The sequence below is a fragment of the Theropithecus gelada genome, chromosome 9 (genome assembly GCF_003255815.1).
Source record: "Theropithecus gelada isolate Dixy chromosome 9, Tgel_1.0, whole genome shotgun sequence".
NCBI lineage: Eukaryota > Metazoa > Chordata > Mammalia > Primates > Cercopithecidae > Theropithecus > Theropithecus gelada.
This window is the reverse complement of record NC_037677.1, coordinates 32863920-32882175: the sequence shown is the minus strand read 5'-3', so window position 1 is coordinate 32882175 and position 18256 is coordinate 32863920. Positions and strand designations below refer to the sequence as shown.

At 42.2% G+C, this 18256-nt stretch overlaps 1 protein-coding gene across 1 annotated transcript in view; it reads right to left on the bottom strand.

The window, feature by feature from the left end:
* Positions 1–6425: 6425 nt before the first annotated feature.
* The window catches only part of CUBN (cubilin), a 308780-nt gene continuing 296949 nt past the window's right edge, over positions 6426–18256 (bottom strand). The window contains exons 64-67 of the mRNA XM_025396458.1: positions 17821–18002; positions 14063–14228; positions 11652–11887; positions 6426–7530 (exon numbers count right to left, since the gene is read on the bottom strand). Of these exons, the coding sequence (XP_025252243.1) occupies positions 7423–7530; positions 11652–11887; positions 14063–14228; positions 17821–18002 (692 nt within the window). The 3' untranslated portion in view covers positions 6426–7422. The remainder of the gene's footprint in view (positions 7531–11651; positions 11888–14062; positions 14229–17820; positions 18003–18256) is intronic.

The window sequence follows — 18256 nt, the reverse complement described above, 5'->3', positions numbered from 1 at the left end:
ATGTGCTAGAGGCTGACCAATCACGTTCGTTATTCGGCTTCGAGACCCCGCCCTACGCTGAGGTTAGTTTATCCCCGTGGCGTCCACCCCACGGGTTGGAACTCTGATTGGGCCAAAGTTGGCGCGTGCGCACTAGACTTGGCGCATGCTCAGTTGATGGTTGAAGCCCAGAGGGCTGTGGGCGGAAGCGGGGAAGTTTGTGGCGTGACTGCGTCAGGGAGGGTGGTGGCTGAGGGTGGGTGTTGCGAAACCTGGCAGTAAATTGGCTCCGTATATTTATCTTCTGTAATAGCGGCTCCACTCGCCAGAAGTTGCTACCATGCGTCCCATCTCCACAATGTGCCTCTGAGGGTCCTTGTGGGGCACGTAACATCCCGCCCTGTTAAGAGCTTCTGCAGGCAGGGAGAGCTTCTCGAGGCAGGGATTCCGGCGCTGTCTGCGTTTCCCCAGCGCCCCGCTGGAAATCTTTTTTGATAGGTTTCTAAGGCTGGCTTTTACCCCAGACCCTTTTGCTCTTGAGCAGCAGGAACTACCCTCAGGGCTAGAAGCTACAAGTAAAACCCTACTATTTCAAAAGTCATTTGAAAACACCACCAAAGCGATGTGTCAACTATGACTTTTACATCTGTGAGACATGACGTTCTGGCTTCCAGGAATCTCCCGCTTCCTCTTCCAAAAGCAACCAAGTTTTAAGATCTAGCAAAACTGCTGCCCTCTGCCTCACTATTTCCTGACCCAGTCGCAGTCACCCAGCAATATCCTGTGCTTCTTTCACCAAAAACCCTGTCCTGAGAGACTATTTCATACTATGGAATAAAGATTGGCACCAGGCACTTTTCTCCTATTGTCACCTAAATTGATGATAGACGGATACCACACATATGCATGTATATATTGTAGATTGTAGCAGGGATCAAAGCCTTAAGAAGATGTGGTAAAATCATGTAATTATAGCTCCGAACCAATTGGATAAAAAAAGGATCTGCACTCTTAAAAGCAAACATTTATTGCGTAAAAAACGTTCCAGATGAAAGGGTCATTCCTGCATTAGTCTTCTTTGATCTGGAACCGTTCTTGGCTTTTACGTTTGTTGAACTAGACATTATCTAAGAGTACAGACCAGGTGTTGTGTGGAATATCCTTTTAAAGTGAGTTTGATGTTCCCTTTCAGGTTATGAAATTTTGGAGACACACCACTAAAGCGATGTGTCTTTTCCACTGTATGATACCAAGGTACAGATGACATCGGTTACTCCCAGTATAGGTGATGTTCACTTAGGAAAGGTAGTGTCTGCCAGGTTTCTTCACCATAAAGTTACTATTTTTTTCTTTATGATTAAAAACAATGCTGGGGGGAGGTGCTACTTGATCACGTCCCATTCCTCATCTAATTTTTACCCACTAGTTTTAGCATCCACTGATGATTTTCTAACTTCATAATTTCATCTATACGTATTAGTTGGCAAGGTAATCTCCTAACATATTTATTTCTCGAATCATTAACTCTTTTAAAGCAAAAGTCCTGTTTTGAAAAAATCAGAATTTTTCTTGTTCCATCCATTTCTAATAGTGAATCTTGACTATGTAGGCTGAAGACATTAGTACCTGTGTTAGTCGGTTAGGGCTGTCTTAACAATATACCACAGCCTGGATGGCTTAAACGACAGAAATTTCTCACAATCCTGGAAGTTCAAGATGAAGGTGCCAGCAGATTTGATTTATCCTGTGGCCTCTCCCCTTGCCTTGTGGATGACTGTCTTCTCTTGGTGTCCCTCCAGGGCATTTTCTCTGTGCAATCACACTCTTGGTGTCTCTTCCTCTTCTAAGGACACCAGTCCTATTGGACTGCCGGCCACAGTCTTCTCTATAATAAAACCTTGCGTTTGTTTCATGAATGTACTCTCTTCTCAAGTATCACTGAGGATAATAGTTTTTAAACCTCTCTTCTGTTCACTCAGTTATGTTTCTTCAAGGGTCCATTCTTACGTGTATTTATCTAGTCTTTCCCTTAGAAAAGATTCTTCCCCTCTCTGGTGATTGATTCTTGGTTGTCCTTTTGAGTTCAAGTGTGAAGATCTGAACTGGTTTTTCTAGATAGCTGGAGTGGTCTCTTGTTTGTGTGTATTGTTTTCCTCCTAGATCCCTAGACTGATAGTTGAATTTCTTTAGAAGTAAGAACCCAGCGTAATGCTTGCAGATCATCACCTGGCTACCTTTTGGGGATGGAGGGAAACAGTGGATTGTGAGTGCCAGTTAGGGCAACTCGTGACTTTGGTTTTAGCCCCTCACACTGCACCTGCCAGCCCCACATCCAGAAACACCTGGAACAGAGAGCATCCCAGCCCTCCTGCATTTCTCTCTCGAAGTTATTTTGAGCTGCATGCCTCCATTCACTCCTGTTTCATAGGAATTTGTTTTCACTCCTGTTTGAGACAGGAAAAACCAAACTGTTTCTGCTACTCTCACAGGCTCAACACTTCTGACACCAGAGATTCCCCCACACATGAGACAATTCTCCAGCAGATACCAGCTAGGTGTCTTACAGTTGAACTGAATTCTGATACTGTCTACCTCAACTTACAGTCAAATCCCACAAGTTAAGTGTTCATTTCCACAACAACAATTTAGGTTGACTGTCACCTATACTTCTGACTGACCAGCTATCAATCAGGGTTCCCACACCCAAACTCAGGTTTGATGCATTTGCTAGGATGATTGTTAGTCTGTTCAGGGTCCTGATTGCTAGCAGTGAAACTTCATGGTGACACAATTTGGAATCAGGAAACTTATCCCTTGGCCATTAGATCCGGGAAGCTGGCTCAATGTATGCTTCACCAGATAAGAATATTAAGGTTTTTGCTTCGGGACTGGCTCAGGAAATCAAGCAGATGGAGCTGGGAAGTGTGCTTTGTGAAGTCGGGAGACATCAGCTGATAGTCTTGTATGGCTGTCTTGTTCTCTGCTTTATCCTCAGTACATTTAGTACATGTCACATAGCTGATGCTCAATAAACATTTGGAAACAAGCGAATTAAATGTAAAGCAGAACCAGAGGATATACGATGGGTCTCACTAATGAGAGTAGAGTCGACTCTTTTCTCCTTCTTCCAGCTGAATTACTCAAACACTGAATTACTCAATAACTACTTCCCTTTGCTATACATGAAAGTATCATTCTCCCAAGCCTGACCATTCCCTAACCCACTAAAGAATCACTGCTTATTTCCTAGATGCCTAGCCTGGAAGATTCTGTAAAGCTTCTTTTTGTCTCTTCTTTCTGTATTTTTAATTTTAAAATATGCTTTCCTCAATTTCAGGTACACACTTCCCAGATATTCCAATATGCCTCCTAGAAAACTGTGTCCTTCTGAGTGGAAATGATACCGTTACTCTAATGATGCAGTCCATGATCAAAGCATCATTTTTTTGACAGCGACATCATGTTAATCTTGCTTTCAGAAAAGTACTATGTTATTTCATGTTATTGTTAAACTTTCCCTGGATTCTGTACCTTTGCAATTCATTTTTTGATAAAAGAGGAAGATCTTATATCTGTCACATTTCATCTGTTACAATTGGCCCGTTGTTCTAGCTCATCAAGACCTTTTGGATTTGATGGTGTTATTCATTGCATTCACCATCCTTTCCAATAGAATTGTCACCCATAAAGTTGATATATCTATCCATAATACAAAAAAGGAGCAGGAATTTTTGTTGTTGTTGTTTGTTTTTTTGAGATGGAGTCTCACTCTGTAACCCGCACTGGAGTGCAGTGGCACGATGTTGGCTCACTGAAACCTTCACCTCCCAGGCTCAAGTGATTCTCCTGCCTCAGCCTCCCAAGTAGCTGAATTTTTAAGGTGAGAGTGTTTTATTTATGTGGCTCCATACTCTGTCCAGAAATAATTTCTCTGGCATTTGAGTATTAGAGTAAGATGAAGTGATATATTCCTCAGCTTCTTTCATTCACTTGGTCTCATGTTCTTAATAACCCTTGATTTTGCATACTTAACATAAAGCAAATCTCCTTTGTAAAGGCTTCTGCTTTTCTAGAGGCAGTGAAAAACTTTATAAAAGCATTTGAATTTTCTTATGAAAAGGAAGCTCATATCTACCTCACCTAGTTACGTGTCTGGCAGCATTGGAGATGAGGATGTGCTGTTGAACTTTCTACTTCTGGTTAAATGGCAAACCATAATGTTTATTTTCACTTAACATATTGTGTTAAGGAATAGGCAATGGTCGAGCATAAATATATCATAGAGTTTGGGTATTTGTCCTTGTGCAGATCTCATGTTGAGTTGTAACACCCAGTGTTGGAGATGGGCCTGGTGGGAGGTGTTTAGATCATGGGGGTGGATCCCTCATGGATGGCTTGGACCATCCCCTTGGTGATAACTCTTGCTCTGAGTTCACATGAGATCTGGTCACAAAAATGTGTGGCACCTGCCCCCTACTCTCACTGTCTTGCTCCTGCTTTCACCATGTGACATGCCTGTTTCCCCTTCGCCTTCTTCCATGATTATAAGCTTCCCAAAGCCACCCCAGAAGCCAAGTAGATGTCAGCACCATGTTTCCTATAAAGCCTACAGAACTGTGAACCGATTAAACCTCTTTTCTTTATAAATTACCCAGTCTCAGGTATTTCTTTATAGCAATGCAAGAATGAGCTAAAACAGAAAATTGGTACCAGGAGTGGGGTTTTGTTATAAAGATATCTGAAAATGTGGAACTGACTTTGGAACAAGGTAATGGGTAGAGGTTGGAAGAGTTTGGAGGGCTCAGAAGACAGAAAGATGAGGGAAAAATTGGAACTTCTTAGAGACTGGTTAAAAGTTGTGACTAAAATTCTGATAGTGATATGGATAATGATGTCCAGGCTGCCCAGGTCTTGGATGGTAATGAGGAACTTAGTGGGAACTGGAGCAAAGGTGACACATATTATGCCTTAGCAAAGAGCTTGGCTGCATTCTGTCCATGCCCTAGGGATCTGTGGAAGTTTGAACTAAAGAGTGGCAACCTGGGATATCTGGTGGAAAAAATTGCTAAGCAGCAAAGTGTTCAAGATTTGGGCTGGCTACTTCTAATATAGCATGTGCTCAGATGTGGGAGCAAAGAAATGACTTTAAATTGGAACTTATATTAAAAAGGAAAGCGGAATATAAAAATTTGGAAGATTTACAGCCTGGCCATATGGCAGAGAAAGAAAAAGCTTTTTCAGGAGAGGAATTCAAGCAGTCTGTGGAGCATCCACTTGCTAGAGATAATCTGCATAACTAAAAGGGAGTCCACTGCTAATATCCAAGATAATGGAGAAAGGGCCCCAAAGGCATTTCGGAAACCTTTGCTGAAACCCCTCCCATCACCAGCCCAGAGGCCTAGGAGAAAGAATGATTTCATGGGCCAGGCCCAGGGCCCTGCTTGCCTGCACAGCCTCAAGACAGGACTCCTCACACCCTGGTCACTCCAGCTCTAGCTGTGGCTCAAAGGGGCCCAGGTAAAGCTTGGGCTGCTGCTTTGGAGAATGAAAGCCACAAGCCTTGGCAGCTTCCACGTGGTGTTAAACCTGCAGGCACACAGAGTACAAGAGTGGTCGATTCTTGGCAGCTTCTGCCTAGATTTCGGAGGTGGTATGGAAAAAGCTGGGTTTTCAGGAAGAAGCCTTCTGCAGGGGCAGAGTCCTCACAGAAAACCTCTACTAGGGCAGTGTAACAGGGAAAGGCGGGGTTGGATGCCCCACACTGAGTTCCTACTGGGGCACCGCCTAGTGGAGCTGTGGGAAGAGGGCCACTGTTCTACAAGACAGTGGAGAATACTCAGAGAAATTAAATAACTGGGAGAGTACAGGGTCCTGGGGATAAATGAAGAAATGTTTCTCAGCATGGCCAGGAGAAACAGAAGTTTGAGGCAAATGGGAGGGAGATAGAGAATTCAGAGGTTATAGCAAATTTCTCTGCAGTTAAGGCAAGATCTTTGGAGAAGCTCAGATTGACCTAGGGGCATGACAAAAGGTAAACATAGCTGAGACTTTGGAGGAGTATGGGAAAGCAGGTACATCTGTATGGTAGGGAGGTGAGTCATACTACTACTAATTGACATAGAAGCTAGCATTTACTAATTACCTGATATGCATCAGGTATTGTTCTGAGTCCTTACACATATATACTTAATTATCGCAACCCTGTGAGACAGGTAAAATAATCCCATTATACAAATGAAGAAACTGAGCACAGAGAGATTATGTAAGCACTTAACTAGTAAAGTTAAAATTCAAACTCAGGCAGCTTGGCTCCAGAACTGATGCTCTGGAAGATTCATATATATATTGAATTCTTTGCCAAAATACAAAAATTAAACTTGAAAATTTATATATGCCCCACAGTGGAAGACAGAGTTTTAATAAGTCAAAAAATTAATGCAGCATAATTGTGTACAATTCAATAATGTTTATTATGCCTAATTGAACATTCACAAGAAATTTATGCTTCTATATTATGATTAACTTTTGCTGTTCTTGTTGTCATTTATGAGATAGGGTCTCAGTCTGTTGCCCAGGCTGGAGTACCGTGGTTAATTCACAGGGTTTCACTGCAGCCTTAACCTACTGGGCTCAAGTGATCCTCCTGCTTCAACCTCCTGTGTAGCTGGAACCACAGGAGCATGCCACCATGCCTGGCTAATTTTTTGATTTTTTGTGGAAATAAGGTCTCACCCTGTTGCCCAGGCTGGTCTCAAACGCCTAGGTTCAAGCAATCCTCCCACCATGGCCTCCCAGTGTGCTGGGATTACAGGTATGAGCCACTGCCCCTGGCTATTACTATTAACTTTTAAAAATGTATATCATATATGCCATAATCATTTCCAAGTCTTTCAAAGTTTTTTTAAATTTCAGCTCAAAATATTAGAATGAAATGCACACTCAAGACTACAGAAGCTATGTTCTATGTTCGAGAAAATGTACAAATATTGATTTTTTTTTTTTTTTTTGAGATGGCGTCTCGCTGTGTTGCCCAGGCTGGAGTGCAGTGGTGTGATCTCAGCTCACTGCAAGCTCTGCCTCCTGGGTTCAAGCAATTCTCCTGCCTCAGCCTCTCGAGTGGCTGGGATTACAGGCGCCCGCCACCATGCCTGGCTAATTTTTGTATTTTTAGTAGAGATGGGGTTTCACCATGTTGGCCAGACTGGTCTCAAACTCCTGACCGCAGGTGATCCACCTGCCTCGGCCTCCCAAAGTGCTGAGAATACAGAGGCGTGAGCCACCGTGCCTGGCCTACAAATATCGATTCTATCCATGGCTTGGTGAAAACCATAAAAGTTCAGCTTATTCTCTGTGGCATCAGCAGGGGTCATGTATAAAGATGGCGGAGTCCTGTCCAGCGTGCTGCAGAGGGGAAGTGCTGAGTGAACATGAGTTGTTACCCGCTTAGCTGTGCCAAGTTAATCGGAAAGCGGAGGGATGCCGTGCATAATCAGCATGAAATTTTATGAAGACCTGATTTGAGGAAGCCACGAAGGGGGCTATGCTGGTGTCCTAAAATTGAAAAAACAAAAAGTATCAAATTATATGTTTCACATATTTGAACGTTTTTCTAGAAATGTTAGCCTAGAAACAAAGTACTACATAAAGAAACTTTATAGAATTTACGGTGAACCTGCATATATTTCTTGAAGTAACCTTGCCAAGAATGAATGCAAATACTTAACAAAGGAATATTTCTGGGCGTGGGGAGTTGAGGGAAAATGGGGAAGGACTGCTAATGGGTACAGGGTTTCTTTTGGGGGGTAATGAGTAATGAAAGTGTCCCAAAATTGGCTGTGCTGATAATGGGCACACAGCTCTGTGAATCTACTAAAAACCACTGAATTGTATACTTTAAGGAGATGAACTGGGCTGGGCACGGTGGCTGAAGCCTGTAATCCCAGCACTTTGGGAGGCCGAGACGGGCGGATCACGAGGTCAGGAGATCGAGACTAGCCTGGCTAATACGGTGAAACCCCGTCTCTACTAAAAAATACAAAAAACTAGCCGGGCGAGGTGGCGGGCGCCTGTAGTCCCAGCTACTCGGGAGGCTGAGGCAGGAGAAAGGCGTAGACCCGGGAGGCGGAGCTTGCAGTGAGCTGAGATCCGGCCACTGCACTCTAGCCTGGGCGACAGAGCGAGACTCCGTCTCAAAAAAAAATAAAAAATTTAAAAAAAAAAAAAAGGAGATGAATTATATGGTATGTAAATTGTATGTATGTAAATGTATGGTCTATAAATTATATCTCAATAAAACTGTTATCAAAACATTTGAACTTCTTATTCAAGTTCTTACTGCAAATTTAATTTTTCTGAAACACATATGAAATTAAAATGGTTATATTAAGTAAAACATACTATTTTCATCCTCAATGTTTGTCGTTTCCTCTTGAGATTTATTTTCATATACTTCTGTGGAACAGTGTGTGTTTGTGTGTGTGTTGGGGGGATAGATGTGTCCCTGTTGTCTCTCACTTTCTAGTCATTCATTTGGCAAATATTGATCAAGGCACTGCCACGCTGCAGGTATTGGTTTTAGTAGTAGGGACATTAAAAAATGAGCAAAACAGGCAAAACGCCCTGCTCTCACGATGCTTACATTCCTGGCTTTTCCTGCCTCAGCCCTACCCCAAGTCACCAAAACACAGACTTATTTCCAAGACACTCACTTACTCAAGTGAGTGTAGATTTTTCTCTGTAAGAGATAGATCAAGGAATATACCATATTTTTATTCCTATGCACGTCTACTTTTTACTTCCATTTTAAAATGCTTCCAAATGTCAACAACTTATTTTATATTGACAAACTAGTATGGACAGTCAACAGAAGTTTTAGAATCCCCTTTGATTCTCCTTGTTTTTCCCGTTACTCTTTCATTTGCTAGATGTTCATATTCTGTAGCTGCAAGGGATATAGGATTTCCCTGTGAACAATGGTATTTACCATAATATAAAATATCTCCAAATCATGGTTTGTGTTTATATTAGCAAAATGAGGAGCTACCTCTGTATGTAAATTGTATGTATGTAAATATTGTATGTATGTAAATATTACAAATTTACATTTAACATACATATTTGCATGCATATTTACATATATAAAAAGTTGAATTGTATACCAAAGGAGTATACATACAAAAGTTGTAAACTTTTGTATGTATGTAAATATACATGTAAATATGTATGTAAAATGTAAAAGTTGTATGTATGTAAATATTAGCAAAATATTACTTACAAAAAGTTGTAAGTATGTAAATATTAGCAAAATAAGAGCTACGTCTGTATGTAAATTGACCTCATGTTTTATACTTATGTTTTACATTTTTTCATTTATGTTTAACATTTATAAAGTGTTAAAGAAATCGGTGGTACCTTTAAGAAAAAAAAAATTACATGTGAAATTATATCCACATTCATAAAAGAAAATGTAAAACTGAGAAAATACTGTGAACACCAACAGTTTAAAAAATTGATGTATCTCGCTATATATTTCAACTTAACGTGGCATTGGATTAAATGGCCGTCACTTCTCTCAGTGACTCGGTTTATACTTGTTCAGTAAAAACCTGGACTCGGTTTATACAAGACCAGGATATACTTGTTCTTTCCACCTTATGGTATTGTCACTCTGGGGATCAAATGGGATTGTATGTTTGCAAGCCGCTGAAAACCACGCCCACAAAAAAAAAAACCACCAATATAAAGTCACTGTATTGTTAAAATTGTCTCTTTTCCTCCCTTTTGAAATGTTTGTAAATTTCAATTCCAATGTCTAAGAGCTGATTAGCTTCTAAATCTGATGTGTGGCACATTTACTGGGGTCTCTCTCTGTGTGCTTTCTGTGCATCCCCGTAATACAGTGTCTGCTGGTCCTGCGATTACCATTTCTCACCAAGTAATATAACTATATGTATAAAGATATCACTACCAAAAAGTTTATTAAGTGTTGTCTGTAGTTGCAAAAAGTTCAAGAGACCTAAATGTCCACTTAGAGGGGCTTCGTTAAATAAATTAGGCCACACTCATGCAATGGAATACTCTCCAAAACTTAAATATGATGCACCAGTGTTTTTATTGATATAAGATACTAATGATATAGTGGTAAGTGGAAAAAACACACCATCAAACAGTAAAAAATGTGCATGAAAAATATATGCAAATATATTCAAAGAAAGGTGTTAAGAATATATGAGAATGCCCAGGGTTTTAGAAAAATTAGTCTATTTTCTGACACTTCTGAAAACAGCATTTATCAATTTTATAAACAGTAAGTTATTATTTTAAAAACCATCTAGATTTCCAGCTGATACAGTTTTCTGTCTAGTTTGGTTACAAAGCCTAAGATGATTAAACGGCAGAAAAATCAGAAACAGATACCCGCTTGCCAACAGCCAATTTTCCCTTACTTACTCTCTTGTTTTTTGAGATTGAGTCTGGCTCTGTTGCCCAGGTTGGAGTGGAGTGGCGCCATCTCAGCTCACTGCAACTTCTGCCTCCCGGGCTCAAGCAATTCTTTTGCCTCAGCCTCGCTAGTAGCTGGGATTACAGGCGTGTGCCACTATGCCAGCTAACTTTTGTATTTTTAGTAGAGACGGGATTTCCCCATGTTGGCCAGTCTCGTCTCAAACTTCTGACCTCAAGTGATCCACCTGCCTGGGCCTCTCAAAGTGTTGGGATTACAGGTGTGAGCCTTTACTGTCTTTAAATATCTACTTGCACATCAAATAAGAGGATCGTAAGCACAGATGCCTGCAATATTGAATCAACGTCAGATTCTGAGTTGTTGTTTAGGGAAGATACCAGAGCTTTACAAAAACAAACTATCAGTCACCATTTCTTCAAAGAATTACTGCAGTTTTCAGCAAGAAGTAGATAAAATAGAGCCCGGTGTCCACATTTTCTATAGTTCTATTTATGCAGAAATAAACATGGGTATTCAACCCTAGGCAGTGCACTGACGTCACAGGAGGAGCTTTTTTTTAAAAAAAACAGCATGTTGTGACTCCTCCTTGGGAAATCTCGATTCAGTGGGTTTTGGTGGGAACTGGAAGTCTAATGTAAGTAACTCCACAGGTGATCTGACACAGAGCCGATTTTGGTAACTCTTAATAGCAATTTAACGCAATGTCCACCAGATGGCACTCATGCTCCCAGAATAGAAAGGCAAGTCGGAAAACTGCTCAATTTGTTAAAGGCTGTGCTTCCTACTCTGCAAGTGTCTGCCTTTAGAAGTCTACACTAGGCCGGGAGCAGTGGCTCACCCCTGTAATCCCAGCACTTTCGGAGGCCGAAGCGGGCAGATCACCTGATGTCAGAAGTTCGAGACTAGCCTGGTCAACATGGCGAAACCCCGTCTCTACTAAAAGTACAAAAATTAGCCGGGCGTGGTGGCGTGATGCACAGAAAGCACACAGCTGGCGCCTGTAATCCCAGCTACTCAGGAGGCTGAGGCAGAATTGCTTGAACCTGGGAGGCGAGGTTGCAGTGAGCCGAGATTGCGTGCCACTGCACTCCAGTCTGGGTGACGAGCGAAATTCCGTCTCAAAAAAAAAAAAAAAAAAAAAAGTCTACACTAAGTGACTCTCATTGTCTAAAAACAACAAATGGGAATATAAAATGTGTGTTTTACTCACGCCTCCACAGTATGGTCCAGAGGATGGAGAGCTGGCGTTGGGCCCATCGTAGAGTGTGAGATAGTTCTGTACACAGTCTCCTGGATCGTCAATGCTGATAAAGTAGAAGTTGACGGTGACAAGCCTTCCAGCAGGAGCCACTAGGGCCCACTCACAGTGCGTGTTGTTTGGGTACGTGCCTGGATAGCCAGGGCTGGTGAATGAGCCTCTGTCTCCATAAAGAGTTCCACCACATCCTGCAAGGAAAACAGGACAGGAAGTTTGATTCAACAACATATAAGCCGTCCAGTCTGGCTTGTGAGGCAATACGATTTTATTTTCTTAAGGTGCTGAGACTCTCTGCGAGAATAATGGAGGCAGAAACCCCTTTTCCTGTTCCTCTTCTTTGGGCTGCACCCTTTCTCCTCCCTTCCCCTGTCTTCCCATTGCCACCTCCACCTCTTCCATCCTCCACACACGTGCCTTTGCGTGCATTTCACGACCCAGGGACAACTTCCTCCAGGACTGTACTTTAAAACTGGGTGTTGAGAGCAGAATGGAAAAAAAAAAAAAAAAAACCCTTGATAAACTGCGGAAGAAAATCAAGTTGTTCTCTGTGTGCTTTCGATGATGTAGAGATGTTTGGGTGCCCTGAGTTGATGCTAATGATGCGAGTGATGTAAAATTAGAAGTAAAATTCAGCGCTAAACCAAGAGGGAGTGTGTTATTGTAGGTGGTGGCAGGAATGACTTCATTATAACAGTGACTTTACTGGGCTAATCACTGACATACTTAAGGTCGAATACTTCAAGTTTTGGTGTAAATTTGTTCCATTTGTTAATCTGTATACGAAGGCTGTCATGATTTAGACTGCCTATCTGTGGAGATCCAGGTCATCTCGGGGACAGGAAGAAGCTGGCTGGCACAGTTCCAGAGCAGGTGGCTGGGCCTCTGACCACCACGACCTAATCCCACCTCCATCTCAGTCTAGTGGAGCATTTTGGGCAACTCATTAATCTTGGTGGGTTCTGTTTTTGTTTTTGTTTTTTGAGATGGAGTCTTGCTCTGTCGCCCAGGCTGGAGTGCAGTGGCACGATCTTGGCTCACTTCAAGCTCTGCCTCCCGGGTCCATGGTGGGTTTTTTTTTTTTTTTTTTTTTGAGACGGAGTCTTGCTCTGTCACCCAGGATGTAGTGTAGTGGTGTGATCTTGGCTCACTACAGCCTCCATCTCCCAAGTTGAAATGATTCTCCAGTCTCAGCCTCCCCAGTAGCTGGGATCTGCACCCAGTTAATTTTTGTATTTTTAGTGGAGACAGGGTTTCACCATGTGGACCACGCTGGTCTGGAACTCCTGACCTCAAGTGATCCACCCGCCTTGGTCTCCCAGGGATTATAGGCGTGAGCCACAGCACCTAGCTTAATCTTGGTGTTTTATTTGCTCGTCGATAAAATTTGAGCATTGGAGGTCATCTTTAAGCTTCCTTTGGGTGCCAAGATTCCATTACCCACAATTGTCTTAATAGAACCCTTTTCTTAAGATATTTAAAGTGAGTTCTGTTTATCTTTCTTATTTTGAAGGTATTTTGGTATTTCGGGACATTTCATAAAGGTATTTCTCCTCTCTTGCATTAAATGTATTGACATGACTTAAATTTTCTTTAGTTGTTTGAGAAACAGCCAACCAAAAATGTGAGAAGATACTCACTACCCTAAAAAAGCGATTTCTCTCCAGTACCGCCAGGAAATGCCAGGGCCTGCGAGAAGCACAACCACTTCTATATATGCCAGAATGTGTTCATAAGTTGGATCTTTGGTAAAAGTTTTTCTTTAAATTCTCAAAGAACTTCCTTAGTCAAAAAGTCTAACAAAATTTAATTTACCAAGGAATCTTTAAATCTTCATACCTTACCTTATATATGCTTCATATATCAATATATATTCCTTTGTAAACAGAAATAATGAATAAATATAGAATTTAAAGTAATCTGGCTGGGCGTGGTGGCTCATGCCTATAATCCCAGCACTTTGCAAGGGTGGATCACCTGAGTTCAGGAGTTTGAGACCAGCCTGGCCAATATGGGGAAACCCTGTCTCTACTAAAAATACAAACATTAGCTGGGCGTGGTGGCGTATGCCTGTAATCTCAGCTACTTGGGAGACTGAGGTAGGAGAATCACTTGAACCCAGCAGGTGGAGGTTGCAGTGAGCCAAGATCACACCACTGCACTCCAGCCTGGGTGACAGAGCGAGACTCCATTTCAAAAAAAAAAAAAAAAAGTAATCTGTACTTTCATGGTTAAAAATCTCTATTCTTGACATAAACTAATGAGGTACACAGGTAGCTAAAAATATAAGGTTACTTTGCCTTTTTCTATGAGACACCTCATGGTTTTCTCACACTGCTTTCCCGTACAAAGTGCAAATGTCTTACCAGAGGGTGATGAAGTCCAGATGATTTCATATCCGCGATCAGAAGTTACACTGTCACTCTTAAACCGTAGGTATAGCGCATTATTTTGAGAGAAGACAGGGTTTGGCAGCAGAGTTCCACAGTACTTGCCCAGTAATGGTGAATTGCTGTTACTTCCATTTCTCACCTTTAGGAAGGAGTCATTCATTATTAACCTTACATTTTCTTCTCTAAGGTACATACATTAAAATGGGAGACAATTGGAATGACGACACTGTTTGGAAAAGCTTTGTCTTTTCTATAGTTAAGAATGAAGGGTTTTCTGAAAATACATGCAGAAGTCACCTTCACCTGCAAAGGGGAAAAATGTTCCACGTGTAGATCAAAAACATTTGCATTCTGATTCAGAAATATCTGTTAACCTATAGTAATTGAAACACCAGGCAGCTTTTTTATGCCATAGTCTGTGCTCTGATCCTGCAGCCTTTGCTTATGGGCAAACATTTTGGAGAATGTAGGTAAAGTGAATTTTTAAAAGGTGGGGAGGGGTGGGGGGTTGCCTGCTCTGTTTCCAGTCAACTATTACACCTTTTTCAGTGTGTGTGTGTGTGCGCACATGTTTCTAATTAAAAATTACTTGGCTATAAAGGGGCTATGAGAAAATACAATGCAAAGTATAATGAAGTTCAGAACGAAAGGAATTTCTATATGGGCAAAGGACAGAGTTATAAATCTATACAATGTCTGTTGTTAAATGTGTTTTACAAACACATTCCGAGGCCTCGTTGCTTTTTTGTTTCAACTTATTTTTGAGTAGACACTTATAAAAACAGGAGATGAGTTGGTGTTTTATGGGGAGACAGAACCACACTGTGAACTGAACCACTTTCTGTCCCCCAGCCGGGCTCCTACCCTGCATTCACAACCAGCCCTTCTTCCAGGGGGGCTCTCAACGCTTCTTACAGAAACGTTACACAGGCAATGTATGTTGGAACCAGACTGGCATGTGGAAATGCTGATTTTACTGATCTATGTATTCAAAATACTGGAAGTTCCTCTGTTCCCTTTATAATTCCATGGTTTAAACTTTGGTTAATTGGTTAATTGCTGGTATCTTAAGTCACAGAGTTAAGACATCTTGCTGGGCTGTGCTGATCAGGTGAGATTCCTTTTAGGTCTGTGTAGTAGCCCATGGGAGAGAATAATGCCTTTTTAGTGCTTTGGGGATTATTCTGCTACGTGTTTAAACAAAGTAGCCTTGCCATGACAGAGTAGCCAGTCATCCACTGGAAGATGGGAGGGCTGCCATATATAAGACCTGCCAGCACCATGCTCTTGAGTTTGGGTGTTTTTCCCTTGGGGTCCTCTTTTAAAATGCCGTTGCTCTGAGAGGAGCAGCGAGATACTAATTTCCACTGACATTGCTGACAACTTGTCTTATTCACCGTCCTCTCCTAGGAGGAATGGGACCACCGAGGGCAGCAGGCATCTCTGGGACATCAGAGGATCCTGAAAGGGGAGGTGAAGGCAGGAAAACACTAGCAGATTCCAAGCATGGTCTAGAGCTCAGCCCTCGCTTGGGAGTAACACAGTAAGAATCCTCAGTCAGACATTTCCGTTCCCACTGCAGTTCACAAGAACGGAATGCTGAGGCTTCCTGGTACAACTGCCGAGAAACTATGCCTACAGTCTTCCCACTGAGAGCCAGACAGAGCCACATTTTAGAGGTCTAAGTGGTGGTTTCCTTTCTTTGCTTATGGGACAGGAAGTTTCAGATCCATTCTGTGGAGTAATGAAGGACAGCTAGGAGGAGGAGTTCTCACTCTCCATGGCTGGAAAGCAAGGCTTTGCTTCCCAGCATCTATCAGGCAAATGGCAAACGCTGACTCTGATCAATAATGGTCCATTCAAGCTGGAGTGAGTTAAGAGTTAGTTGCACTGCGACTCCAACCTAACGAGATTATTCCATCTTTCCTCCAGATCCCACTCCCCTCATTCTTTCTGCTTTACACTTCATATAAATATTTGGATCTCCATGGTGGGGGAGGTACATAGGTCCAAGTTGAATAACCTGACCGGCACAAAGAATAACTGTATTTGTCTCTTCATTTCCTTCCTGCTACATACATCTTTCGGTCTACTGTCATGGCGAGTATTCTTTAGAAAAGGCATGAGCTTCCTCTGAGTGTTATTTATGGCGCTATATGTTAAGGCTATTGATTAATAAAGGATTTAGATGAATTCCAAAGGGGAGAGCTTTCCAGGATGATAAAACTCTGCATCAGGAATCATGTGGAAGCTAAACCCATATGCAAAGACCATGTGCCGGGACACCCTTCCTGGCCAGGCTGGGCAGAAGGTGACAGCAGCCCTAGAAGCCAAATCAGATGAGGGGGTTGCAGGGGAGAAAAGAAAGAAGAAAGAAAAGAAAGAAGGCCCTTGGTGCTAAGAAGCTGAAGATGTTTTGTTGGGCACGAAGGCTGAAGCTACCAAGAAACTAGCAGCTGAACAGAAGCCCGCTGGAAAGAATCCTCCCACAGAAGGAAAGGAGCCTGCTGCATACACCGGTACATTTGTTTATGCTACAAAGATCAAATCATCTTGGGCAGCTTATTTTGAATGAAGTCCTGATCAAAGAGGCAGTGAGAAAAAAAAATAAAATAAAAAATACAACTCCAGATCAGGTGTAGATGAACAAGCACACTTTTTGGAAACTTTACTGAAGACTCTTGTGTGGTGAAACAAAGCCAATTGAGAGACGGTCAGGATGAGGTTTAGATTTAAACTCCACTCATGGAAGAATTCAGCATCCTTATGCTCTTGGCTCTTAGGTTCCACCTAAGTACATTTCCTAAGGATGAATGCATTTTCAACAGAGCTTGCAAAGCTTACAACCCCGTGAGCTCTCGGGTTTTCTGGCAAAACACAGGTGCTGAGTTCCACACACTGGGTCCACATCAGATGAGGCTTATTCAGACTGTCTCCTGCCTATGAGCAATGATGTTCATGTCCCATCTCACATGCCCAATGCAGGTGATGGGGCAGAAAGAGCACAGAGGGAGTTCATCGGGGGCACTGGAGGACCCCAAAGGTTCAAGCCCAAGAGGCGCATGGCTCTGCCTGCTCCAGGTGCAAGGGGGGCTTCTCTCTGTGTGTCCTGGGGTGGGAGTGGAGGGTGGGTGGGTGGAGGATGGGCAAACAGCAAAGTCACTTCTGTGCCCAAATTCAAGCTCTGGAGTTGTGGAGAAAGGACAGAGCACACCTCCTGTGACCAGGGAGCACTTATTCAAGGAAACACTTGTCTTTAGAGGATGTTGACAATGCCCCAAACTTACTGTAGCTGTCAGGGAAATGACGTGAGCTATTTAGTATCATTCAGTTTCATTTGAAGAATCAGCATGTTGTCTTTAGACTTCCCTCTGATTCTTTTATGTCTCAACTTACATATTGCTCTCTTAAGCCTTCTAATTCCCAGACTGAGTTAGGGACTCCTACCCATGCTGGACCCAGTTAGTCCTTTACACATTGTACTGTAATTGGCTATACCCCATCTGTCCTTCCCACCAGACTAGGAGTCTCCTGAGGGCCCTGAGGTTCCCAATTTCTGGTGTTTGGACTGGTGCTCTGTAAATGTTTAGGGAATAAAAGGGTAATGAATAAATTAATGAAAAAAAATAAGAATCGTACAGTATTAGCAGCACTAGAGAAAAGATGTAAAATCTTAAGTGATCCATCATCTTTTAAATAATTCATTCAAATGATATTCAAATGCATGTTACCTCCAAGAAATCGTTTCTGCATCCAACTGAGTTCTCGATGCCAAATGAATGAAAAAAGAGAGAAATGGTGTGGTTCTGGGGGGCCGTGACAGTAATGGTGCAATCCATGCCATTGTTATAGTTATCTGGCCATCCAGGGCTCCTCAGGTTGCCAAATGCCTTGTGATAGTCTCTGTTGCAATCTTAGAGGAAAAATATGCATAATTAATGTATGCATTCCAGTATGTAGTGCTCTTTCAACTTCACAGAAATCTTTCAAAAAGATCATTACATTTAAACACACTTTAGAAAAAAGTAATCCAGCTTCTTTGTTTATCTTTGAGATAATTGAGACCCTGAGCAGTGAAGTGAATGGCAAGCGGCACACACAGGTGCAATGCAGCAGCTCGTTCACAAAAAACCCCTACGGGAAGCACGACACAGGAGGCTTCTCCTT